This window comes from Rhinopithecus roxellana, chromosome 13, assembly GCF_007565055.1.
Source record: "Rhinopithecus roxellana isolate Shanxi Qingling chromosome 13, ASM756505v1, whole genome shotgun sequence".
NCBI classification, from domain to species: domain Eukaryota; kingdom Metazoa; phylum Chordata; class Mammalia; order Primates; family Cercopithecidae; genus Rhinopithecus; species Rhinopithecus roxellana.
This window is the reverse complement of record NC_044561.1, coordinates 4351013-4378411: the sequence shown is the minus strand read 5'-3', so window position 1 is coordinate 4378411 and position 27399 is coordinate 4351013. Positions and strand designations below refer to the sequence as shown.

The 27399-nt window shown below is 54.7% G+C and overlaps 1 protein-coding gene across 2 annotated transcripts in view; it reads left to right on the top strand.

The window, feature by feature from the left end:
- The first annotated feature begins 5292 nt into the window (after window positions 1–5292).
- The window catches only part of NFAM1 (NFAT activating protein with ITAM motif 1), a 49247-nt gene continuing 27140 nt past the window's right edge, over window positions 5293–27399 (top strand). The window contains exons 1-2 of one of the 2 annotated variants that reach the window (XM_010372768.2): window positions 5293–5477; window positions 25958–26287. In XM_010372768.2, the coding sequence (XP_010371070.1) occupies window positions 5354–5477; window positions 25958–26287 (454 nt within the window). In that variant the 5' untranslated portion in view covers window positions 5293–5353. Of the gene's footprint in view, window positions 5478–21167; window positions 21319–25957; window positions 26288–27399 lie in introns of those variants that run through there. The other variant, XM_030914449.1, reaches the window with a different exon arrangement.

Here is a 27399-nt window from a genome sequence, read left to right as displayed (position 1 = left end):
CACCAGGTGGCACCATCAGCACAGGCCAACCCTGGGGCTGTCCTGCGTGGCCGGGAGGGGAAGTGGGTGGCCCTGTTAGTGGGGCATTTGGTGGCTCTGGCGTCTGCTGTCTGAGGGTCTCCTGGTTCTGTGCTCGTCTCTTTCAGGGACACGGTTGTGTCAAGGGCCCGAGCCTCCCAGAACCTTGGCACATGGTGGACGTGAAATAAATGTTGAAAATTGCGGCAGGGTGTGGTGGGTCATACCTGTAATCCCAGCATTTTGGGAGGCCGAGGCGGGCAGATCACTTGAGGTCAGGAGTTCGAGACCAGCCTGGCCAACATGGTAAAACCCCGTTTCTACTGAAAAATACAAACATTAGCCGGGTGTGGCAGTGAGCGCCTATAATCCCAGCTACTTGGGAGGCTGAGGCAGGAGAATCACTTGAACCTGGGAGGAGGAGATTGCAGTGAGCCAAGATCACACCACTGCACTCCAGGCTGTGCGACAGAGCAAGACTTCATGTCAAAAAAAAAAAAAAAAAAAAAATAGAAAAAGAAAAAAAAATCATGCCACCTTTTGTTTTTTGTTTCTTCCAGATCTTGAAGATTCCTTTTGGTGTGGCGGGGTTGGGGAGTGGGCATTAGCTCCTTGCTGCCTCCCGGAAACTGAGTAGAGCAGGGGACCATGGTATGTGTCCAGTAGGAAAGCCCTGGTCCTGTCTGTGACCTCAAGCAGGTGAGTCACTCTGTTTTTCTCCCTCACTAATTATGTCAGCTGAGGTGTATATCTGCCCTCATTAAAGGACCAGGTGAATTGCAGGAGAGCACAGTGGTTAAAGCCAGGTCCCGGGAGCTGGAGCCCTTGTTCCACTGCGTCCTCACTGTGTGGCCTTGGGCAAGTGGCTTGTGTTCTCTGAACTCCAGTTTCCCCATCTGCGAAGCAGGAGCAGTCATAACACCTCCCATACAAGGTTTCTGTGAGGGCCGAAGTACAAGAAAAGCCTTTAGAACTGTGTCTGGCATCAAACAAATGCTTAAGAGCCAAAAATACAAGCAGCTGGAACTGAGAGGGGATTCTGGAGACAAGCCAGGCCAGGCTTCCAGCCCAGGCAGCCTGCGGGCAGATGGCCTCCAGGTGGGTCTGCCTGCCTCTGGTGGGGTCAGCACCACCCAGCTGCAGGGCCACTGTGAGGCACAAGACGGCCCCAGAGGCAAGCCCGGCTGCTCCTAGGATGGAGGCTGGCCTTTTTGACAGTGGGGGTGTTTGAGAGAGAGGATGGATCAGCCCCCGAGTACCCTGCAACCCTTTTCGACTCAGCGAAGCCAGCTCAGAGGGTCATTCTGAGGGTCCCCTCCTGCTGGTCGGCTCAACTCCTCTCGGTGCTGGAGTCTTTGGGGAGGAAGGAAGTGATTTCCGCAGCTGCAGCGGGGAGCTGAGGGGTTCCCTTCCCATGGCCCTTCTGCTTCCTGTGCAGAAAGGAACCACGAAGAGCTCAGGACCTCACTGTGTCCCGACTGGAGGCCCCTCAGCCACCACTCGCTCTCTGGGGCATTTGAAAATCCTGGATTGAGGCCAGGTGAGGTGGCTCACGCCTGTAGTCCCAGCACTTTAGGAGGCCAAGGCGGGCAGATCACCTGAGGTCAGGAGTTCGAGAACAGCCTGGCCGACATGGTGAAACCCCATCTCTACTAAAAGTACAAAAATTAGCCAGGTGTGGTGGCAGGCGCCTGTAATCCCAGCTACTCGGGAGGCTGAGTTGGGAGAATCGCTTGAACTAGGGAGGCAGAGGTTGCAGTGAGCCGAGATGATGCCACTGCATGATGAAGGGATAGAGTGAGACTGTCTCAAAAAAAAAAAAAAAAGCAAAAGACAAGAAAATCTTGGAGGTGGTAGTAGGTAGGGGATCTGTTTTCCTCCCTAGACATGGAGCGCCTTGAGGGCAAAACCATGACTTCTGTCTGCCCATTGCCTGGCATGCAGTAGGCACATAATAAGTGTTTGTGGAACTAAAACTGAAAACAGAGACGGCTGGGCGCAGTGACTCACACCTGTAATCCCAGCACTTTGGGTGGTCGAGGCGGGTGGATCACGTGAGGTTGGGAGTTCAAGACCAGCCTGACCAACATGAAGAAATGCCATCTTTACTAAAAATACAAAATTAGCCGGGCATGGTGGTACATGCCTGTAGTCCCAGCTACTCGGGAGGCTGAGGCAGGAGAATCGCTTGAACCCGGGAGGCAGAGGTTGCAGTGAGCGGAGATCACACCATTGCACTCCAGCCTGGGCAACAAGAGTAAAATTCTGTCTCCCGAAAAAAAAAAGAAAAGAAAAAGCAAACAGAGGCCAGTGACTGTGGTCTCATTTGGAAAGCCTTAGTCTTAGCGTGGAGGAGGCCTCTGAGGACTTCAGGGGACGTCTGGTCTCCCCCATTTCCCCATCCAGCTGCCACCTCCTTCAGGGCTGCCACCTGCTCCATGAAGCCCTCCTGGGCAGCCACTCAGAAATTACTTTAACCTCCCTGTTCCTCAGTTTCCTCCTCTGTAAAATGGAGGTAATTAGAGTGCCTGCCCCATAGGGCTGCAGTGAGGATCAAACTGTCAAGGAGAGCCGGTCCCCTGGAGCAGTGTCAGGCGCTTGGAAGCTGCGCAGAGCTGCTCTGTCATTGCTTCGCTCTGCTGAGGTTGCTGTACCCCTGCTCCAGGTGCAGGCTTTCCAGGGAGGCTGGGCTTTTTCACTTCTACGGCCTCTGTGAGGCCAGGGCCCAGGGCAGGGCAGGTGTTCAGTATGCTGTGAGGCATAGATGCACGGACAAATGGGTGGATGGACGGAGGCCTGGGCCAAAGCCAGTGTCTGAGAGGTGTGGTCCCCCAGGGACCTCACCTGCAAATTCAGCTGCCAAGGCCTAGCTCTAAGGCTGTGCCACTGCAGCTGCCCCTGGGAGGCCCACAGAGCCTCCTTCCATTCCTCTGCTCCGCCTTCAGCCTTTGGGGCCTCTACTGTTTATTCACAGCTCTGGCTGAGGGCACAGAAGAGGAAGCACATGAGAGGTGCTAGAAAGTTTTGGTAGAAATGAGGCTCCTGGATGCGCTGCGGTTTTATTTCTATCCCTCTGGCTCCCGAGGAGGATCAGGGCCAGACACGAGGCCCAGACAGCACAGCCAGGGCTGCTGGGCTCCTTGCCAAGGCCTATCCCTGCCTCTCCCCAGGAGGCTACGCGGCTGCAGAGCGCCTCAGAAACTCGGCAATGAGCTGGGACCCTCAGTTGCTTCTTGTCCAGTCATGTCTGCGCTCCGCGGCCCAGGGCCTGCCTGGGGAGTGTGCAGGCCTTCTCTCACCCTGCCTCCCAGAGCCCTACCCCTGCCCCAAGGCTTCCTGTGCACCAGCGTGATGTTCGGCACCTGCCTTCACATCGAGCCTGGAGGAAGGCCTCTCCCTGCCTTACGCTCACGCATCCATCCATTCATGCACCCCCTGGGCCAGGCTCAAGGAGGAGAGGGGAGGAAGACAGACAGCCAACTCAGGCAGGCAAGTGTGGAAACCAGGTGTGCAGCAGGCTAGACCAAGACTCAGAGGCAGCAGAACTCCCGGGAGTCCGGGGTACAGAGCTGGAGTGTGGGGGGCACCGTGACGGGCTGAGGGGCTTGTCTAAGAGGCAGGGGCAGTGAGCTGGCACAGGGGCAGGAGCAGAGGCGGCACCGGTATTGGAAGAGCAGGCTCCCTTGTTCCGAGGCAGTTTGGCATTCAGCTGCCTCCCAGTGCCAAGTCGTAACGAGACTTGTGGAGGCACAGACCAATGCTTTTCCAGTGCTCCCTGTGTGCCCTGAGGCATTGACATGAGGTCTATCACCATGGCATCGAGGTGCTTAGACAACCCGCTACCCCCAGGAGCCGGGAATAGCATGAAGCAGCCAATCTGCATCTCACTGTGACATATGTGAGCATGTATCACTGTGATGGATCAACAGTCAATACCACTGGGGTCCCCGCCTGCCCCCTGCGCGGTAGGAAACATCTCCTGTTCATATGTCTTCCTCCCCCAGTGGGCGGCCCCTGCTCTTGCCAGCCTCCCAGTGATCATGGCATTGGTGGAAATGTCTTTTGGCTTTCATTGTCCATGTTTGGAGCAGCCCAGGGAAAAGCGTGTGTGCAAAGGACTGAAATGGACCTCACGATGCCGTCACCGGGGGCTGCAGCCAGACACACCTGAGCAAGCAGCAGGGGAGTGGGAGGAGGCTTGGACATCACACCACTGGCAGTTCCAATGCTCGCCCCATGGACCTGCCCTGATCCTGGGTAAGTTGTTTTGCCTCCTGGGGCTGAGGTCTTCTCTTTTGTACAATTGGGATCATCATATTTATCTGGTGAGTGAAGGGAAACCTGCAGAGAAGGGAGGTAAGCGCTCAGCACATGCTGAAACGCAGCACATGCTGAAACGCGTCCTCCACGTACCAGGTGCCTCCAGCTCCCCCAGCCATCACCACACCCCAGCCCCTTTCCTTTGCCACTCCAGACATGCAGGCAGACGTGTGGGTGTCAAGGGTCAGAGGCTCCCAGTCGGCTGGGGAAGGGGGTCCCGGCAGCAAACAATTCCTGTCCCAGGCTGATGCTGCTAGAAGTGAGAGCAGGGGCTGTGACTTGCAGCCAATGGGGAAACAGTTCGAGGGTCTCACAGGTGGGAGGCTGAGTGAACTAAGCTTTAGGGAAGCCACAGGGAGGAGCTGACGCTAGAGATGGACCCGAGAGGAGGCATCCCCTGGGCCTCTGCAGGGGACCCACACAGGCTCTCGCTGGGTGAATGATGGGCAGCCTGCCTTTCACCCACCCTGGGTGTTTGGCCCTCTCTAGGGCTGGGAACATGAGGCTCCTGCCCTTCACTCCAGCCTCCCTACCGCCCCCCACCCAAAAACCTACTGTTTGGTAAACACATTATTAAGGGATTCTCGGAATATTTTAGAGAAGTTTGTGTGAACATGCTTGTGGTCGTTTCAAAAGTGCTTCAGAAGTGAGAGGCTAAACCAAGGCCTGAGGTTCCTCATGGAAATCCTGTGACCCCTCTGCATGGTTACCAGTGTCTGCTGGACGGGGCCCCCGCTGGAAAGGGGCCGAGATGGGGTGAAGCCCACCAGGAGTTGGACTGGGGAGGCTTGGGTCCCCATCTCCAGCTCTTCTTCTGGCCGTGTGGCCTGGACCAGTCTCAGTGCTAGGTTCTTCATCTGGCGGCCACTCAGCCGGGCTGTTCCAGCCTTGCTTCTGAGCGGAAGGTCAGGGGCTGCCAGGGAGGAGCTTTGTGGGGAAAGCAAAGGGGAAGCTGTCAGCGCCCGCTGTCCCCTCCTGTGAGCTAAAGAGTTGCCGCGGACAAGCAGGCCCCCAGATGGAGAGCCAGCCTCCGAGGTGGCGGGCCCTGCCGGACCCCCCACGCCCTCCTGGGCCCCCTGCAGCCCCCCGGCTCCTCCTTGGCCTGCTGCTGCTGCTGCCCGGGACCCTACGACTGGCAGGTAGTGTCTGTCCTCCTCCTTCTCTCTACTCTCTCGCTCCAGAACATCAGAGCGGCTTTCATCCCGCCCGGCGCAGCTAATTCCCAGGGACCTGTCTCTGGGGATTTGCTGGTTGTCGTTTGAACGCTGCAGACTTCACAGGGGAAGCCTTCTGGGACCGAGAAGATGTTTAGCTAATACCTTGCCAAGGTGGCTTTTGAAGGGGAGAGGGACAGCGCTCTCCCCCTCGCTGCTGTCACAGCTTCCCCCCAGCAGTCTGGCCTCCTGGCCCTTAAACAAGGAGGGTGGGCGCTATATGGCTGGGGTTGGGGGCAGGGCAGTGGGGAGGGACAGCTCCCCACCCAAGGAACCTCACGTGGCTGCTGCGGTGGAGCCTGTGTTGAACCTGGCAAGTGGCGGGGCTACTCTCTGGGTTGTTGCTGGCATTGGCCGGTGGGGGGGGGATACCAGGGCCAACCACAGGGCGCTGCGCCCAGAGACACAAAACTGTCAGTCACCAGAAAGGGTCGCACCTCCCAGTTCCTAAAATACAACCAGAGGCCAAGTGTTTTAGGATGCAAGTGTATCTTTCCAGGCCAGCGGCACTCCTTTCCTGGTCCCAGGCTCTCTCGGAAGCTGGGTGGCCAGGATCCGAGCCAGGCTGTGGGGTAGGTGGCCTCAGGGTCAGTTCATTAGGCCAGGGAAGGCCCAGGAGGGTCCCGTTTCAGGGCTGCCAGCACCAGGGCTCAGTGAGTTCTGCCAGATTCTCTCTGCTCCTCCTTGACCGGGCAGCAGCCAGCCCTCCCTCTGGCCAAAGGGTGGCCTCCACTGTGGAGACAGGGTGCCTTCCTTTCTATTCTCTTAGAGCTTATGAGGCTTCCAGGAGCTTCCCCCACCCCGTCCTGCTGCACCCCCTCTCATTACCGCGAATTAGGCTTTATGGAGACCTTAGCAGGGCACACTGGCCACCCTCACAGCACCCCTTGGGGTCCCTATTGTTCTCACCTGCACCATTTTAAGGACAGGGAAAAGCAGGCTCAGGGAAGCCAGTTCATTTGCTCAAGGCCTAGCCGGTAAGTAGAGGCCAGCCTCAGCCCCGAGCTGGGCCCCTCGGCCAGTAGGCTCAGAGGCTCCTCTTACTTGCAAAGAATGTTCTTCACCGAAACTTACCCTGGGGAGGCAAAGGCTGACCTGTGTGTACCTCCCCAGGCTGGAGCCCAGAGCCCTAGGACACCATCTCCTTTAATCCTGTGCATGCCTCCCCCAACACCCCAGACAGTTGGTGCAAACACAGCCAGACCCCGGAAACGCAGCCTGTTAGTGTCAGTGTGTCTCAACTCACAGCCATTCTTAATTTCCCCCCAATTCCCATCCTTTCCCTTTGTGTGGGTCCTCCTTCCCAAAAGACACCCAGCACACCCTGGTAACCAAGCAGTAAAAGAGGCTTTGTGGGGTGTTACTGAGGAAAAGCTCCTTTGTAACAATCTCAACTACAAACAAAAACAGATTCCCAGCGCCATCTCCTCCTACCCGGTGTTGCAACAAACATTACATAAAAGAGAAACTGCTCTTTCACAAGAGGTGAAAACACCCTTATGGTGTCCTAGAGTCCCTTGGAGCAGCAGACAGACCCCCACCCACGCTTTTTTTTGAGACAGAGTTTCACTCTTGTCACCCAGGCTGGAGTGCAGTGGTGCCATCTTGGCTCACTGCAACCTCCCCCTCCTGGGTTCAAGCAATTCTGCTACCTCAGCCTCCGAAGTAGCTGGGATTACAGGCATGCACCACCATGCCCAGCTAATTTTTGTATTTTTAGTAGAGACAGGGTTTTGCCATGTTGGCCAGGCTGGTCTTGAACTCCTGACCTCAGGTGATCCATCCGCCTCAGCCTCCCAAAGTTCTGGGATTATAGGCGTGAGCCACTGTGCCCGTCCTGTTATTTTTTTGAGACAGGATCTCGCTCTGTCCCCCAGGCTGGAGTGCAGTGGTGCAATCTCAGCTCATTACAATCTCTGCCTCCCTCGCTCAGATGATCCTCCCACCTCAGCCTCCCAAGTAACTAGAACTACAGGCATGTGCCACCACACCCAGCTATTTTTTAAATTGTTTTTAGAGATAGAGACTCACAGTGTTGCCCAGGCTGGTCTCAAATTCCTGACCTTAGGTGATCCACCCACCTTGGCCTCCTAAAGTGCCGGGATTACAGGCGTGAGCCACTGCGCCGGACCCCCAACCCGCTCTTTGTCCTACCCCGTGCATCCCCCTTCATCTATCTGTCACTCCATGTCACACCCCTGCTTTCTGGTCTCAGAGCTTTGAGGGTTTGCTGGAAGGAATCTTGCCTCTCCTACATCTTCCAAACCTCCCCTGACCATAACCATCAGCCTTAACCATCAGCCTGGTGCAACCAGCTCTGCCATCTGTCAATACCAACCCAGCTTGCATCCCTCAGCTGCATCCAAAGGGGTGTCACTGAAGGCCAGCATCCCTGATTCTGCACCGTATCCCTGAACTTGCGATAGGGTGCTGGCTTATGAGTACAGGCCAGGGGCATTTATCTTCAGTTTGAATGTTTTTTTTTTTTTTGAGATGGAGTCTCGCCTGTTGCCCAGGCTGGAGTGCTGTGGCACCATCTTGGCTCACTGCAACCTCCACTTCCCAGGTTCAAGCGATTCTCCTGCCTCAGCCTCCCCAGTAGCTGGGATTGTAGGCACCCACCACCATGCCTGGCTAATTTCTGTATTCTTAGTAGAGTCAGGTTTTCACTGCGTTGGCCAGGCTGGTCTCGAACTCCTGACCTCAGGTGATCCACCCACCTTGGCCTCCCAAAGTGCTGGGATTACAGGCATGAGCCCCCATGCCTGGCCCAGTTTGAATTTGAGCTCTGCTACTTGTCCAGGCATCCTGGGCAGATTACTTCTATCGCTGTGCCTCAACTCTCTCCTCTGTTAAATGGATGTGATAACACTGCCCGCCTCATAGCACATCCTGAGGACTGAGTGCCCAGCATGTCATTAGTGCTCAGTGAGAGTCAGCTGCCTGCCAGCCTCGCCAGAGCCATGGAAACTTGAGGTGCAGTTGGCGAGCCCACGGCCTCCAGCTCATCCTGGGTACCCACTCCTGCTCCCAGCCATCCTCCTCCTCCCACTTGAGCCGGGACTTGGGCCTGCCCTCTGGCTTCTTGACACCTCTGCAAAGCCTGCTTTTCTCCAAGGCAGCCACTGGTGGTCTCCCCAAGAGGGGAATTGTTGGAGGCTTGGCTTTTCCAGGAACAGCTGCAACTCAGCTTCCATGGGCCTCAGTCCTCCCCAAGGACTTTGGGGCTGGACAGACCTGAGTTTCAGGCCTGCCGCCTTCTGGTGACGGCTGTGTGACCTCGGGCAATTACTGAAGCTCTCTGCACCTTAGTGTCTTCTGCAAATGTCAGTCCCTTCTCTCTTTGTGGCCTTTCCAGAACTCTGGGCTGTATTTATTTCTCAAATATCCATTGAGAAGGACCGGTTCTAGGCACCAGAGGGACCCAGAGGTGAACAAGCCATAGGCCCCACTCTCAGCCTGGTGGGACCATGAGCCTCGGTGGGAGTTACCAGACAGGTTTCTTCTGGATCCAGGTGGTGGGCGCCTGTAATCCCAGCTACTCAGGAGGCTGAGGCAGGAAAATTGCTTGAACCCGGGAGGCAGAGGTTGCGTTGAGCTGAGATCGTGCCACTGAACTCCAGCCTGGGTGACAGAGCAGGACTCTGTCTCAAAAAAGTAATAATAATAAAAAAAAAAGATGTTCAGGAGCACCTGCCTGCTCTAGGCTGAGGCCTCCTGCCTCCCTTCCCGCCGCTCCAGACCTCTGTCAGGAGGAGCTTCTGTTTTTCATCTTTGTCTAATCCCAATAAAGGGCTTTCGAGGCACAGGCAGAGGCGGGCAGGGAGAGGCAGGGGAGTGGGGACAGAGCAGGAGGTGGCTGAGGGAATGAGGGCTGAGAGCCTAAAAGGCAGGGCCAGGAGGGCCGGGAGATGCTCAGCTTGACCACAGGGAAGTCTGACACAGCAGTGGGATGCAGACTGTGGTTGGTGGATCACAAATGTCCCTCAGGTCGGGGTCCGGGACACACTCCCGGCGGGTCCTGTCTCACTGCTGTCTCCTCTGTCATCATGAACTATCACACAGAAAAACGCAGCGTTGCGTGGTAAGCACTAGAAAACAAAATCCTGTGTGACTCCCACCAGGTCAAGAATGAGAACATCCCGGTGCCTCAGAGCCCCTTCTACTCTCCTCGTCCCACCAAAGGTACCGCCATCCCAGCTTGTCAGGAGATCACTTCCTGGCATTTCTTTGTAGTTTTATCATTAGTACACATCCCTAAACCATATGGACTAGCTTCGCCTGTTTGTGAACTTTGTATAGTTGAAGGATACTATGTGTCTTCTCCTGCAACGCGACCTGCTTCTTTCATTAAGCATTATGTTTTTTAAGGTAGATCCAGTCCACGTTATGGCTGAAGTTCGTTTTTGTTGCTATAGATAGAGCAAGAGTTGAAACCACGGCCGGTGGGCTAAACCCAGCCCACTGCCTCTTGTATGGCCTGTGAGTTATGAATGGTTTTTATATTTTTAAGTGGTTGAAAAAATCAAAAGGGACTGTGCAGACTCATGTGGCTTCTAATCCTCGACTCCCAGCACGGGGCCGGCACCCAGCGGATGCTCAGGAAATGGTGACAATCAAGGATGAATTAAGCCCTGAGCAGGGTGGAGACGCGATGCCACAGGAGGGGCACCTGGGGGAGGAGATGGAAGGACTGGGTAGTCGTCCTCTGCCCTCCCTCTGCCCTCCCTGAGCCCTGGCTCCTCTCCAGCGTTGGTAGGGTAATGAGACCCCCTGTATAGTGAATGGTAGAGAGGACACAGGCATCCTGGGGAAATGTGGACCTGGAGGCAGGATCTGACCCTCTGCTTGCTCCTCGTGGATCTAAGGAAAGCCGTACCCTAGTGGGGACATGGGCAACAGGACCCAGATGGGGCTGAAGCCAGAGAAAGGGGCGGGGTGAGCCTGGTGAGAGGGAGGAGAGGGATATGAACATGAAATTGGCAGGCGGGGCGCCTGGGCTCCCGGTGAGGTCTGAGCAGCCTGGATTTGGGTCCTGGGAGCCTTTGGCCAAGTCTCCGGAGCATGCTGAACCTCCACGAGCCCCCCTGCCTGGGTGCTCAGCATCCTCCCAGACACAACAGGAAGGCACATCCAGCACCATGATGGCCTCAGGGCCTGGCACCTGGGACCCCTCAGGGAGGGTCTTTGAGGCTTTGGCCCTGGGGACAGGGCTCGAGGGCACAGCGAGAGGGGGGACTCAGTGCTCACCTTCGGTCATGGGTCGTGGGTGTCCTGCCCACTAGGCTCCTCTGGGCCCAGCCACCAGCCCTGCCTACTCCTCTGCACTCCGAGACTCAGGTCCTCACAGGCCAAGGGGTCACCATGGCCTCCCAGTTCTCCCGCAGGCAGGGGTAATTCACTGTCCCTGGACACACTCTGGCCAGAGCCCTGATGGCGCCTTTGCCAAAACAGAGCTCCTGGAGGGCCAGGCCCCGCCCAAGCTGGTTCTCTGAGGCCGCGTCCAGCACTAGGCCAGGCACAGAGGAGGGGCTGCAGAGTCTTGGCTGGGACTTGGATGTGCTTGGCTGCTGAGGGTCTATTTGATGAGTGGTTACACTTGGGGGCTTCATTCTAGGGCTTGGGGGCTGTGCAGGGTGCCCAGAAGAGGCAGAATGCTGACCCTGGCTATTTCTGCTCCCCACGCACTCCACTGCAGGTGCTGAGGTGGAGGAAGGGCAGGGCCTGGGCCAGATCTGTGCTTGCTGCTAGTGGGCCAGGGGCCAGGGGCCAGGGGTCCACAGAGCATAACTGCAAACAGCCCCACTGCCATCAGCAGGCCTCTAACCCTGGTGCATTCAGATAAGACCCTCCTCAGCCCTGGGCCACCCCTTCTTCCTGGGCGCCCGCTCCTTATGGCCACTCCCACCTTTGAGGCTGGCTGGAGGCAGAGGACTCCCTGTCCCCTGAAGAAGCCAGCCACACCCTCTCCCCTGAACCTTTGCTTCTACACTGCTCCCTGTGCCTGGAGGGTATCCTCTCATTTGCCCACCTGGTGATATCCAAACTGTCTGTCAAGGTCAAACTCATAGTCTCTTCTGTAGTACCCCCTCTGGCCCCTTCCCTCTTCCCCAAGGTGTTCACCTGTGTGGTCCTGGGCACACAGGCACTCAGAGGCATGTGGGGCATGACTGAGTTCGCCTGAGGCATGTGAGGCTGTGGGCAGAGCCAAGGAACAAGCATCCAACTTTAAGAGGCAGGCTGTGTGACAAAAGCCAGGGACAGTGCAGAGAGAGTATGCAGGCTCAGGAAACCTGGGGGTGGAGGGGAAGAGGAGGGAAGGTCAAAGAGAGAGGGTCTGCAGGGTCATGGTCAAGGTCAGAAGCCTCAGGACCCTCCAGCATCTTTGCTAACCTCCTTGGTGGCAGCAGAGCCAGCCAACTGAAAGCATCCCATAGCGGGCAGGAGGAGGCAGACAGGGAGGGAAGGAGGGAGCTAGCAGGGTGGAGGAAGTAGAAGGGGAGGGAGGGGAGGACAGAGGGGAGGACGGAGGCCTGGAGAGGTTGTGTGCCCGGAGGGTGAGGGATCTTGTGGGAGGTAGAGATTTAAGACAAGTCAGGATAAAAGTGAGCTAGCCAAGTTGACCAGGGGAAGGAGTCAGTGTGTTGACAGCCAGAAGCATACATATTTTAAAAGGAGGCGGAGGGCGAGAGTGCAACAGATCCCACAGAAGGAATCACTAATACGAGGCAGGGTTTCAAAGACTGAGGGAGACTGGAATTCTAGTATTTCTCTTGTCCTTGTTCTAAAACGCAAATATGGGCAGGCATGGTGGTTCACACCTGTAATACCAGCACTTTGGGAGGCCGAGGTCGGTGGATCACCTGAGGTCAGGAGTTCGAGACCAGCCTGGCCAACATGGTAAAACCCCTTCTTTACCAAGAACACAAAAAATTAGCCAGGCATGGTGGCACACACCTGTAATCCCAGCTACTGGGGAGGCTGAGGCAGGAGAATTGTTTGAACCTGGGAGGTGGAGTTTGCTGTGAGCCGGGATTGCACCACTGCACTTCAGCCGGGGCGAGAGAGCAAGACTCCATCTCAGAAAATAAATAAATAAGAAAGAAAGAAAGAAACATGATCATGTCACTTCCCAATTTAAAAGCCCTCAGAGGCTCCACTAGGTTTCCAGGCAGTGTTCAAGCTGCTCCCTACCTCTAAGGTATCACCTTGAACCCTCCTCCCAGACACAAATCCTTCCTTCCAACTCCACCAAGGCACAGTGCCCATTTCAAGAATTTGAGAAGCTTCACCCGAGCACTTTCTTGCACTTAAAACCTCTCTCCACACCCCTCCCCCAACTGTCTGCTCCTGCTCTTCTCTGCTTTCCAAGTTCAGCTTTGTAAAGGGATGGGAAGAAAGATGGCAAGATTTTCACAGCTGTGAGGTCAGGTGGCAGAACCGTTCAGCTGAACAAGTTCAGCTTGCTTCTTGAGATTTTGCTGTCATTTCTTTTTTTGTTTTTTGTTTTTGTTTTTTTTTTTTGAGACGGAGTCTCGCTCTGTTGCCCAGGCTGGAGTGCAGTGGCCGGATCTCAGCTCACTGCAAGCTCCGCCTCCCGGGTTCACACCATTCTCCTGCCTCAGCCTCCCGAGTAGCTGGGACTACAGGTACCGCCACCACGCCCGACTAGTTTTTTTTTTTTGTATTTTTTAGTAGAGACGGGGTTTCACCATGTTAGCCAGGATGGTCTCGATCTCCTGACCTTGTGATCCGCCCGTCTCAGCCTCCCAAAGTGCTGGGATTACAGGCATGAGCCACTGCCCCGTTCGTATGTTTGTTTGTTTTTTTAAGAGATGGGGTCCTAGCCAGTGCAGTGGCTCACACCTGTAATCCCAGCACTTTGAGAGGCCAAGGCAGGCAGATCACTGCCTCAGAGATCAGGAGTTTGAGACCAGCCTGGCCAACATGGTGAAGTCCTGAGGTCAGGAGTTTGAGACCAGCCTGGCCAACATGGTGAAACCCTGCCTATACTAAAAATACAAAAACTAGCTGGGTGTGGTGGCACACGCCTATCATCCCAGCAACCCAGGAGGCTGAGGAAGGAGAATCACTTGAACCTGGGAGGCAGAGATTACAGTGAGCTGAGATCATGCCACTGCACTCCAGCTTGGGCAAAAAGGTAAGACTCCATCTCAAAAAAAAAAAAAAAAAAGAAAGAAAGAAAAGAGGGATGGATTTCACACTGTCACACAGGCTGGACCAAAGTGGTGTGCAGTCATGGCTCACTGCAGCCCCAAACTCCTAGGCTCAAGTGATCCTCCCACCTCAACTTCCAGAGTAACTGGAACTGCAGGCACTGCCACTTTGCCCAGCTAATTTTATTTATTTATTTATTTCAGAAACGGGGTCTTGCAATGTCGCCCGGGCTGGCCTTGAATTCCTGAGCTCAAGTAATCCTCCCACCTTGGCCTCCCAAAGTGCTTGGCATTTCTAGAATTTCTACAGTGAACGTGGTTTCACTTTGTTACTGGGAGGTGGTAGGGGTACCTAAAGAATTCTAATTTAAAAAACAAATAATGACCCACACTGCAAGAGTTGCCTTCCCAGGAACGCTTTGCCCCTCCCAGGCTGAGCTGGGCCCTTCTCTGGACTCCTGCAACCCAGGGTCTTTCCTTTCTCCCACCTCTTTCTGTCTCCATCTGTCAGCTCCTTCCTCGTGGCAGGGCCTGGCCCTCCTTGTTGAGATTTGGGTGAACACACACACTCCCTGCTGAAGGAGGCACTCTGGGGGATCTGTTCCCCTCACTTCATTTCCTTTTTTTTTTTTTTTTTTTTTTTTGAGATGGAGTCTTGTTCTGTCGCCTGGCCTGGAATGCAGTGGCGCGATCTTGGCTCACTGCAATCTCTGCCTCATGGGTTCAAGTGATTCTCATGCCTCAGTCTCCCAAGTAGCTAGGATTACAGGCACCCACCACCACGCCTAGATAATTTTTGTATTTTTAGTAGGGACGGGGTTTCACCATCTTGGCCACGCTGGTCTTGAACTCCTGACCTCGTGATCCACCCACCTCAGCCTCCCAAAGTGCTAGGATTATAGGTGTGAGCCACCGCGCCTGGCCTGTTCCTCTCACTTCATATTGCCCACTCCAATTCAGAGACAAGAAGCAGACCCCAACCTCACCCTTTTGGCCCTATTGCCACCTTCCACACCATCCTGATGCCCCTTTGAGGGTAAAGAGGTGGCTGTAAAAGGAGAGGCTGAGTCCCTTGATGACGGAGACCGCGCTCAAATGAGCTCCAAAGTTGGAGCGACTTGACCTTCTTTTTTTGTTTGTTTTTGTTTTGAGACACAGTCTTGCTCTGTCACCCAGGCTGCAGTGCAGTGGCACGGTCTCAGCTCACCCTCCACCTCCTGAGTTCAAGCAGTTCTCCTGCCCAGCCTCCCAAGTAGCTGGGGCTACAGGCACCCGCCACCATGCCCAGCTAATTTTTGTGTTTTTAGTAGAGACGGGGTTTCGCCATGTTGGCCAGGCTGGTCTCGAACTCCTGACCTCAGATGATCCATCCGCCTCAGCTTCCCAAAGTGCTGGGATTACAGGCGTGAGCACCTGCACCTGGCCTTGACTTTCAAAACAGGCAAAAAGGAGGCAACTGCTATAAAGACACTAATTGACCCTTGTGAGGTTTATTCCCGATTCAAACCTTGGATGCTCTGCACTTGGTTTGTGTCCCCAAGCGGCCACCGTACACCCTGGTTCAGGGGTCTAGAGGCATGAAAATGAGCTGTGGACGGGCTGTGGAAATGGCCACGTCTTGATGCATCTTTGTAATTTGGAGGTGTTGAAAGATGTGACAGTCTGTCCGATGGCGCCATTCCAAAGGCAACGGTGCTAAAAGCTCCGAAATAGTCTCTGTTCAAAGGTTGCCTTCCAAGGCCTGTGAAATGTCCCTCCCTCGCCAGCCACTTGGCCACACGCCTTTGCATTTGATGCCTGTGTCCTGCCCGCCCGCTCATCTGTAGCATCCTGGGATTCGTGCTCAGGCACATGGCTGGGGCTCTGTGATAAAACCAACAGCCCTGATCACAGCCTTTCAGATGGGCCTTTAAAAAGGCACAGCTCTGAGAGATGCCAGAATTAAATTGGAGGGCAAACCCCACGCCTAAAATAAAGACCGTGGGAACTGCTTTCTTCTGTAGCTGGGGAATCAAAGTGTTTTCCTTTAAAATCGACCTAACTCGGGATGGATACCTTTGATCAGCGTTGTCTGGGCCCTCACGCCCTTGGCTGACAACGCGCGCTTGATGCCATAGAAAGGATTGAGTTCCATGCAGCGGGGAGCCGGGACCAAAGCCCTGGCCCATGACTTGGTGGTGAGAGGAGCCTCAGCAGCTGGAGCAGAGTGTGACGGATGGAGGAGATTGTGGGTGGCAGATTCTGGGGGTGAGAGGAAGCCGTGGAAGCATTTTCTTCTCTTTTTCTTTCTTTCTTTCTTTTTTTTTTTTTTTTTTTTTTGAGACACAGTTTCACTCTTGTTGCCCAGGCTGGAGTGCAATGGTACGATCTCGGCTCACCGCAACCTCCACCTCCCAGGTTCACGCGATTCTCCTGCCTCAGCCTTCCAAGTGGCTGGGATTACAGGCGCCCACCACCACGCCTGGCTAATTTTTGTATTTTTAGTAGAGACGGGGTTTCGCCATGTTGGCCAGGCTGGTCTCAAACTCCTGACCTCAGGAGATCCACTCGCCTCACCTTCCCAAAGTGCTGGGATTACAGGCATGAGCCACTGCGCCTGGCCCATGGGAGCATTTTCAATAAGAGCGTACCATGTTTTCCACAGTGCATTCCTTTCCTAAAACGTCCACCCCTGCTGTGGAACAGGGATGCCATCTGGCCCTTTGCAGCACTGGCCTTGTCACAGGGCCAGCCTGTAGAGGGCTTGTGGGTCACTTTTGTTTTGGGAGCCACAGGCTCTGCTTGAGCTGAGGTGACAATAACAGTCCCCCAGTGCTGCAGGGCCATTTCTGACTACCATTGTCCCCAGGCCCCTACACGTTGCTGGCCCTGTCTACCTATTAGATGACCCAAATTTAAGGAAACAGTCTCTGAATTTTTGACTCCCTTTAAAGAAGCGTATTTCTTTCCTTTGAGAATGTTTTCTCTTGCTTGCTTTAAGGGGTTTGTTTGTTTGTTTGTTTGTGACGGAGTCTCACTCTGTCACACAGGCTGGAGTGCAGTGGCTCGATCTCAGCTCACTGCAACCTCTGCCTTCCAGGTTCAAGCGATTCTCTTGCCTCAGCCTCCCGAGTACCTGGGATCACAGGCGCCTGCCATCACACCCGGCTAATTTTTGTATTTTTAGTAGAGACAGTATTTCACCATGTTGGCCAGGCTGGTCTTGAACTCCTGACCTCTGGTGATCCACCTGCCTTGGCCTCCCAAAGTGCTGGGATTATAGGTGTGACCCACCGCACCTGGCCTGTTTGCTTTCTGAGACAGGGTCTCTCTCTGTCACTCAGGCTGGAGTGCAGTGGCATGATCATAACTCATTGCAGCTTCGAACTCCCAGGCTCAAGTGATCCTCCTGCCTCAGCCTCCTGAGTAGCTATGACTACAGGCATGCCATCATGCCTGGCTAATTTATTTATTTAGTAGAGATGGGGTCTCGCTATATTCCCCAGGCTGGTCTTAGTCCTGAGCTCAAGAGATCACCCAAGGTCAGGAGTTCGAGACTAGCCTGGCCAACATGGTGAAACCCCCACCTCTACTAAAATTACAAAATTAGCCAGGTGAGGTGGCACATGCCTGTAATCCTAGCTACACACTCCTAGATTGTGTCATTGCACTCCAGCCTGGGCAACAAGAGCAAAATTCCACCTCAAAAAAAAAAAAAAAAAAAAAGACTGGGGTTACAGACTCAAAGGGACCCAGTTTAAAATCCCATGTCTACCACCACTATTTGGGCAAACCTCTTCCTTTTTCTGAGCCTCAGTTTTGTTATCTGCAAAAGGCGACACCAAACCCAGGAGACATTGGCTCTTCTGATCACATGGCTGCACAGTGATGCCTGAGGGTCTGTGCTGGGCGGGGCAGCCAGACACACAGGAGTGGCTCAGGGAGGAAGTGAGCACATCCTGGAGACAGAGAGGGCAACCCCCAAGTCCAGGAAAGGAAGGAATGGGTAGGACATTCCACGCAGCCGGAACAGCACGGGTGAAGGCGCCAGACTGTGGCAGGCTGACGTCTACGCGGGAGTGGGCGAGTGAGGGCCAGAGAGCAGCTGAGCGGGGCTGTGCAGGTCCCGGGAGGCAAGAACTGGATCCACCAGGCCAGGGACTTTCCATTTTTTTTAGCAGTGGCCCAAAGTTAAGAGATGCGTGTTTTAGCGTGACCCTGTCTGAACCCAATTGTATGAATATAACTGAAACCAGAAGGTCACCAACAGTGCCCTTACTACGCATGAAATGCTTCATGTTCTATTTTTTTTTAATTGCTTGTCCTGACCCTGTAAATTCATTTCAGACTCCTTCCTGGGTCTCCTCCAGCAGGGAGCCCCTGCTGGTTCAGGCAGGGCAGGAGCAGGATGAGTTTCTGGATCGCTGGGGGCTCAGCCACAGAGACAGCCCTGGTTGGGTAGGAGAAGTGACTGGATGGGAGCTGTTGAGGTGGAAGGATGGGGGCGTTGTGCTGGTGGTGGGCAGGTCTGATCCTGAACATCAGTGATCCACAGGAAAGCTGCCAGGCGGCCACACAAACGCATGGGGGCACACCCCACCAGGGACTCACTCAGCATGGGGTCCCTGCGCCAGGTGCAGGAGGATAGCAACTCCGCCCACCTCTTAAACCCCAAGTTCGAGCAGCCACAGATTCATACGAAGAACCAGAAAAGAAGGACTCAGGCACCTGCGGGTGGTTGACAAACTCTTTCCCAACAAGGGGGGAGAAGAGCAGCTGGAGGCTGAAGGCAGAGGGTTGTTCGTGCCCCCAGCCCTGCACACAAGGGGCCTTCAGCCAGGCCAGGTCAGCGCCTGGGACAGGGATGGTGCCCGAGTCTGGGTCAGAGACAGGCCCCTGGAGGTCCTCCTGCGCCTGGACCATCAGGGCCTATGTGCCCTGTGCTGAGGGCATGTCATTTAACCAGGCAGAAGAGTAGGGCTGGCATTGCCTTTTTTTTTTTTTTTTTAAACAGAGATAGCTCTTGTCACCCATGCTGGGCTGCAGCAGTGCGATCTCGGCTCTCTGCAACCTCTGCCTCCTAGGTTCAAGCAATTCTCCTGCCTTACTCTCCCAAGTATCTGAGACTATAGGCCTGTGCCACTACACTCGGATAATTTTTTGTATTTTTAGTAGAGATGGGGTTTTACCATGTTGGCCAAGCTGGTCTTGAACTTCTGACCTCATGTGATCCGACTGCCTCGGCCTCCCAAAGTGCTGGGGTTAATAGGCATGAGCCGCCACACCCGGCTGGGATTTGCCTTTGTGGATCCCCAAGGAGGACTCCCTGCCTCATTCTTGTCCCCTGGGGAAAGGCAGCCTGGCCCTTGGCAAGTAGCTGGGTCCCAGGTCCCAATTAATCCCATCAGAACCCCTTAAGGTTGGCATCGTTGCTCTCCCTGTGTTGTGGGGAGATGCTGAGGTCACAGAAGTAAAGCCACCTTCCCAAGTTGCACAGCCTTGAAGTGGCAGAGCCAGGAGCCACATCCAGGCCTGTTGCCTCCAGAACCTGGGCTTTTCCCAAACGCCCCCGCTCACCGCCCCTATTTCTGGCCAGGCCCAGGACTTCCTCACAGTGTGGGAGGGACTTCCCTGGAGCTGCAGAGAAGTGAGGGATGGAGGGTGTGTCACCCCCGAAAACACAGTCTCCTATAAAGTGGGGTGGGCAGACTGAGCAGGGATCCGCGGCGCTGCCCAGATGAGATGTCTGTGCTTGCAGTTGTGTGGGGGTGGGGAGGCACAGGAGAGGAGCTAAAGACTCAAAACAAACAGCCAAGCCCGGGGGCGGGGCCCTCCCAGACACAACCTGTGGCAACCCTGCCTCTGATAGCCTTGCTGCCCTCCTGCTTGACCCTTCCTCCCCCATGGCCCTCAGTATAGGTGCCCTCTCCCCTCTCCCTGCACCATCCTGTCCACATTCACCAGGCTCAAGATGCTCCTGTTCAGGAAACTCCCCCTGGGCCAAACCCTCCCTGCCCCTGCAGACTTCCCTCCTGGCAGGGCAGGCCAGGTGCAGAGTTCAGGTCTTCACCCACCCCTCCGTGCCGTCTCCGTGCCCCAACTCTGCCCTCCCTGAGCCTCAGGGGTGCTCCTTGCAGCCACCTCCAGGCCTTGCTCTCCACCGGGTGAATCTCAAATCCTCCTAAATTCTCTAAATGGAAGAGATCAAATCCATTCCCTGCACAGAAAACACCTGGGGCTCCTTCAGACGTTTCCTCCCTGCGCCCCAGGACCTGTTCCAGCTCTGCCTGCCCCAGATCCCATGGGACCTGGAGAATGACCAGAAAAGCAGCTGGGAGCGGCTCCTGGGCCCTCCAGACCCCTTGGTGTCGGGGGATTTCTCCCAGCAAAACTCAGCTCCTCTGGTCACTCTAAGTCAGAGTTCTATGGTCACCGAAAGTCACAAATGCGTCCCAGTTCTTCACATCTCTAACCCTGTGTAACAGACAAAACTTCAAACTCTAAGGCTGACGTGGTTCCCCAGGCCACCCGGTGCCTGTGTGAGGGTGAGGGGCGAGGTCCCTCTGCTCTTTCGCACCCAGACCCCCTCCTTATCCGTCCCCACCAGTCAACCTGGGTGGAGGCAGAAAAGACCTGCCTTGTCAGGTGCCGGGGAGGCTGGCCCTGGGCTCTGGGTGCTTGCAGTGTTGGCGTGGAGTCCCTTGAGGGCCCCACAGAAGTAGGGGAGTGCTAAGTGGAATTCTGTGACTCTCACTCCTCAGCCCCCAGGAGTCTGGTATCCACCCTGGTCTTCCTCGCCAAGCCGTGGGCCCCTCTAGGCAGCTGCATGAGCCGGTCTAGGAGGACACTCAGCCAGCTCACTGCCCCGACCCATGTTATCCCATGGGGATACACTGCCTTTGCCAGCAAAGGGACAAACCATGATGCAGGTACACCACGCCCTGGCATGAGATAGACAGCGGCTTAGTGCCCTCACTCAGGGGATACTGCCCCAGCTCAGCCAGGGTCCCACTAAAGCCCCTCTCAACCTGGGGTGAGAAGCAGACACCCCCAGGGCAGGCCAGATGCCCTGCAGCTCTTCCCAGCCCCCTCTACACCCACCCTCTCTGACCCCTGTGGTCTCCATGTGATCTTGGAGCCAAGTGGCCCCTTGTTGGCCATCTGGTGGTGAAAATTTGTGACGCCCACTAGGGTTCTGCCAAACCTCTTGTTAGCATCTGATGGCTACTGTGCCCAGTGCCACCATGAGCACCCCCTGCCATATCTGATGGCAGCTTCCCAGCCCGGGTGCTGGCTCTTCTTCCTCAACACAGCCAGACCACCTGGGGTCCAAAGCCTGGCCCCACCACTCATGAACTCTGTGGCTTTGGGCCTCTAAGGTCCTCTGGTTTTTTGGTTTTGGTTTTGAGATGGGGTTTCACTATGTTCTCAGGCTGGTCTCAAACTCCTGGGCTCAAGCGATCCTCCTGCTTCGACTTCCTGAGTAGCTGGAACTACAGGTGTGCACCACCACTCCCAGCTAGACCCGCTACAGAATGCGGTTGCAATAGTTGCCTCATAGGATCGTCATGGTGTTTAATTGACATAGGACCTGTGTCACACCAAGCCAGGTTACGATTTCTGTATTTTATCTTTTCCTTCTGTCTGTGGGCTCCTGCTTCCAGGTCATGAACGGCCTCTAGACTCCCGGGCCACCAACCCTGCACCCCACCCGCATCCCAGGCAAACTCAATGCTCCCCATAGCAGCCCTTCTGCCCCAGGCTCCTTCAGCTCCTTCCCTGTTGGACTGGGGATGTTGCCAGGACAGGAGCCCCTCCTGGTCTGGGGCAGGGCCTGTGACCTAACCAGTACCCCTTCAATGTTTGTGGGAGGCACAGAAAGATGACAGCTGAAAAGAATTTGTGGACTTGGAACTGACCGTGAAACCTATCAGCACTGTGCCTTCACAGGGGGCCGCTTCTAGTCAGCAGCCAACTAGGGCCTGGACCTCTACCGCCTGCACCCGTGAAGGGGCCTCTGGGAGGCTCCAGGAGATGGGGTGGGAGCTGGGCAGCTGCAGGGATCCGGCTCTGGGGTGCTGATGCCCCATTGAAAGGAAGGTACAGGGGAGATGGTGAGCTATATCCGCAGGCCAGAACCCGAGGCCTTGGCTGCAACTGCAGCCCTCCTCTACTCCCCCGGGTTTTTTGACCTGATATCTCCAGACTGGCTGTTGTTATTGACTGAGCTCATGAGACACGGCTTCCTCTCTTTACTTTTGGAGACAGCAGTTTCATCAGAGGTCTGAGGTTCTTGCTTCAAAGCCTCTCCTTGCTGTGGCAGACCTGAGTCAGAGCCATGCATTGTCATGAGCCTAACCCAGTGACCTTAAAGAAACGAATCCCAAAAGAACATAGAACAGTGGATGTCTGTTTTTATAGATTTCCCTGGAATTGTAAAGATCGGCTTAATTGCAGTAGCAGAGTTCATCATTTTCTAGGATACCTCAGACAGGGAGAATTTTTAAAGACAGTTGGTCTGAAGTCTTCCTGCCCAGGACAAACAGGAAGGTTTCGTGGTGCTGACAGTGTCTGTGTCCTCCCCCTGGAGTGGCCTCTTAGATACACTGTGAGGAGGAGCAGGAGGCCCCGGGTGAGGAGATGGAGGTCACAGGTCGAGGAGGGCCACAGGGTAGGTGCATAGAGCAGGCAGTGGCCTGTGAGTGCTGTGCGGGACTGCTGGGCAGGGTCAGTGGTGATGTCATTTGTGGTTCACTCTACCCCTCTTGTCTCTAAAAAAAATTTTTTTAATCAAAAATATATTGATGCCCAGGCTGGCCTTGATCTCCAGGCCTCAAGAGGTCCTTCTGCTTTGGTTCCTGAGTAGCTGGGATTACAGGCATGTGCCACCATCCCCAGCCCACCTGGGACCCTGGGGGACGATGTAACGGCCCCCACCTCTATACGTCTACCCCCTGCCACATCTCGGATAAGTCCCTGCCCTGAAGCAAGGCTCTTAGTTTTTTGACAAAACTAATGTAATGTTATCATTAAACAGCAGCAATCCTGCAGTAGAGTCCAGAGTTACAAAGCCCAGGGTAAAATCCCTCCTGCTCCATCCACCAGAGGGAAGCCCTGGAGGGGGCCTGGGTGCCAGCTCCCTGGAATGACATTTCACAAGTGAGCCTCGTTATATCAATTACAAGTCGAACCCACTGTGACTGCCAGACATGTGAGTCGATTTCCTGGAACTGTCAGTGACTTTAGTTCTTTGAGGGAGGGAGTGTCTCTTTTTTTTTTTTTTTTGAGTTGGAGTCTTGCTCTGTCACTCAGGCTGGAGTACAGTGGCGCAATCTTGGCTCACTGCAACCTCTACCTCCCAGGTTCAAGCGATTTTCCTGCCTCAGCGTCCCGAGTACCTGGGATTACAGGTGCCCACCACTACACCTGGCTAGTTTTTGTTTGTTTGTTTTTTTTTTTTTTTTTTTGAGACGGAGTCTCCCTCTGTTGCCCAGACTGGAGTGCAGTGGCTGGATCTCAGCTCACTGCAAGCTCCTCCTCCTGGGTTCACGCCATTCTCCTGCCTCAGCCTCCCGAGTAGCTGGGACTACAGGCGCTCACTAACTCGCCCGGCTAGTATTTTTTTTTTTTTTTTTTTGTATTTTTTAGTAGAGACAGGGTTTCACCATGTTAGCCAGGATGGTCTCGATCTCCTGACCTCGTGATCTGCCCGCCTCGGCCTCCCAAAGTGCTGGGATTACAGGCATGAGCCACCGCGCCCAGCCCAGTTTTTGTATTTTTAGTAGAGACGGGGTTTTGCCACGTTGGCCAGGCTGGTCTCAAACTCCTGACCTCAAGAGATCTGCCCACCTAGGCTTCCCAAAGTGGTGGGATTATGGGCATGAGCCACCAGGCCTGGCCAAATTTTTGTTGTTGTTGTTGTTATACAAATGAGGGCTTTCTGTGTTGTCCAGGCTGGTCTCGAGTGCCTGGCCTTGCCTCCTTATGCAACAGGACAACAGGCCTGAGCCACCACAGCTCTCGATGTTTTTGTTTTTGTTTTTGTTTTTTTTGTATTTTTACTAGAGGCGGGGTTTCACCATGTTAGCCAGGCTGGTCTCGAACTCCTGGCCTCAAGCAATCCACCCACCTCGGCCTCTCAAAGTGCTGGGATTACAGGCATGAGCCACCCCGCCCAGCCTAGGGGTGTCTCTTTAGTGGCTCAACAGGAAGCTCAAAATATGAGCGCAGCCGGAGTTTTGAGGGATTAACTGAAGCTCAGGGCCAACTCCATCTCTGTTCCTGCATCTTCCAGAAGGCTGGCCTCCCTTTGGGACCCCCTTCCCAGAGCTGTGGCTCACAGCTGAACTGAAGAGACCTGGGAAGAGATCAGCCTGGCCTCACTCCAGCTCCACACCACAGGCGGAGTCTACGCCTCACTTTCCCCAACAAAATAAATCTTGCGGCTCCTCTGAGCATCTCAAACACACGATCTTCTCCGGATTAACAACCCGGCCTGCATGTTCTTGGCTGCTGGCTGCCGACCTCAATTTAGAACTGTCTGCTGCTCAGCTGCTGGAGAAGGAGGGGCCTGGAGAACCCAGGAGCGCTAAAACCCAGGGGCCTACGCAGCTGAAGTCTGGGGCAGGGGATGGCTGCTGCCCCCAGCCCAGGATCCAAACAGCATCTCAGACGCCTGCAACAGGGGTTAGAGGCCCCCCAGGCAGGGCTGCTGCTTTGGCATTTTCAAACTGTTTTCTGAGGTGCCTCTGATGAGTGGGGGGAGGGGTGGCTCCTGCAAAATTGGCTTTGTCATAGTCATTGACATCATGATCACAGCCGAAATGGCCCCACGTGGAGCACCTCTGTGTTGTTGGAAAAACGGCTGTTAGGATGTTGCCTGTTATACTATATAAAAAGCTGACAAATCCTCTCCGAACCCAGAGTCCAGGAGAGGTTTGTGTCTCCCACCGCCTGCTTGCCTCCTTACTTTGGCACAGGGAGAACTGTGGGCAGACCTGCCTCCCTCTCTGTCTACCACCAGGAAACGCTTGGGTTTCTTTATTTTGTTTTCCTGCCTCCTTCTTTATTTCTCATCCATCACCAGCTTTCTGTCTTCTCAGGCCTGTGCTTGGATCCCAGGTGGCCTCTTGACATTTGGGAAGAAGAGGGGTTGGGAGTGCAGGCTCTGGTGTCCCCCAGCCCTGGATGGGATTGTAGCTCTACTCTCTACCTGCTGAGGGATCCAGAGCTAAGTGCTTCAACTCCCTGACCCTCAGACTCTTCCTCTTTATAAAACAGGGGCTCTCACTTTGCCTTGGGGTGTATTAGGAGAGGTAGAGTGGTGTGTGTAATATGCTTGGCACAACTCCGGCACACAGCAAGTGCAGGAGAGGCAGGGGCTGCACCTGCGGAGGTAAGCTGCACAGGAGGCAAGAGACTTGTCTTTCTTTTTTTTTTTTTTAGACAGACTCTTGCTCTTGTTGTTTTGTTTTTTTTTTTTTTTTTTTTTTGAGACAGAGTCTCGCTCTGTCGCCCAGGCTGGAGTGCAGTGGTGCGATCTCGGCTCACTGCAAGCTCCGCCTCCCGGGTTTACGCCATTCTCCTGCCTCAGCCTCCCGAGTAGCTGGGACTACAGGTGCCCGCCATCTCGCCCGGCTAGTTTTTTGTATTTTTTAGTAGAGACGGGGTTTCATCGTATTAGCCAGGATGGTCTCGATCTCCTGACCTCGTGATCCACCCGTCTCGGCCTCCCAAAGTGCTGGGATTACAGGCTTGAGCCAGTGCGCCCGGCCAACTCTTGCTCTTGTTGCCCAGGCTGGAGTGCAGGGGCACGATCTCTGCTCACTGCAACCTTAGCCTCCCAGGTTCAACCAATTATCCTGCCTCAGTCTTCCGAGTAGCTGGGATTACAGGCATATACTACCACGCCTGGCTAATCTTTGTATTTTTAATAGAGACGGGTTTTGCCATGTTGGCCAGGCTGATCTTGAACTCCTGACCTCAGGTGATCAGCCCACCCCAGCCTCCCAAAGTTTTGGGATTATGGGCATAAAAAAATTAGCCCAGCTAATTTTTGTATTTTTAGTAGAGATGGGGTTCACCATGTTGGCCAGGCTAGTCTGAAACTCCTGACCTCAGGGGATCCGCCTGCCTCAGCCTCCCAAAGTGTTGGAATTACAGGCGTGAGCCACCCACTTAACAGGCAAGTGGGTGGGACTGAGGCAGCCTCAAGTGACCTGTCGCTCTCTCCCTTTGCTTCCCCTCCAGGAGGACAGTCAGTAACCCACACCGGCCTGCCCATCATGGCCTCCCTGGCCAACACAGCTGTCTCCTTCAGCTGCAGGATCACCTACCCGTACACCCCCCAATTCAAGGTTTTCACAGTCAACTACTTTTATGAAGATCTCCAGGGACAGAGGAGCCCTGAGAAGCCGACCTACTGCCACCCTGTACTGGGCACAGAGAACCAGACCCACACCCTGGACTGCCAGGTCATCCTTGTGTTGCCGGGTGCGTCAGCCACTGGCACCTACTACTGCTCTGTCCACTGGCCACACGCCACGGTGAGCGGCAGTGGCACCTTCATCCTGGTCAGAGGTGAGGCTTCCTCTGTGGCTCTCCTGGGGCAAAGGACCTAGAGGTTTCAACCGGCAGTTTGGGACTCCAGATCGGAAATAGAGAATGGGGCCAGGCGCGGTGGCTCACACCTGTAATCCCAGCACTTTGGGAGGCCGAGGCAGGTGGACCACCTGAAGTCAGGAGTTCGAGACCAGCCTGGCCAACATGGTGAAACCCCGTCTCTACTAAAAACACAAAAATTAGCTGGGTGTGGTGGCGGGCACCTGTAATCCCAGCTACTCAGGAGGCTGAAGCATGAGAATCGCTTGAACCTGGCATGGGAAGTTGCAGTGAGCCTAGATTGCACCATTGCACTCCAGCCTGGGTGACAAGAGCAAAACTCTGTCTCAAAAAAAAAAAAAAAAAAAAAAGGGAAATAGAGAATGGTTTGCCTTGTCTGCCAGCATTGGCAAAGCAGGCAGAGCCACTTCAGGGAGCTGTGGCCTGTGGCTGTGCCAGGGCTCCACCTGGGTGTGGAAAGGGCAGGGCCTGGCATGCACATCTGCCCCTAAACGCCACCGGCAGGTGACCTGAAAGAGCTCACTTGGACCCTTGATCTCAGTGTGCCATGGGCATCATGGTGGGGGAACTTCTGCAGAAGTCAGTATGTGCATGTATGTATTTGTGGGGGCCTCGTTTATGTGAGCACTTGGCTAATGCATAATACACCTTTCCAGGGCAGAGTTTTAGTTTTCATCACATTCTCTCTGTTTTTTTTTTTTTTATTTTTATTATTTTTTTTTTTTTTTTTTGAGACGGAGTCGCCCAGGCTGAAATGCAGTGGTGCAATCTTGGCTCACTGCAATCTCTGCCTCCCGGGTTCAAGCGATTCTCATGCCTCGGCCTCCCAAGTACCTGGGATTACAGGTGTGCACCACCACATCTGGCTAATTTTTGTGTTTTTAGTAGAGACAGGGTTTCGCCATGTTGGCCAGGCTGGTCTCGAACTCCTGACCTCAAGTGATCCGCCCGCCTCGGCCTCCAAAAGTGTTGGAATTACAGGCGTGAGCCACCACACCCAGCCAGGTTTCATCACATTCTCAAAGGAGTGATGATCCCAAAAGTTTTGAGTGAGCCCATCACCAAAGCCC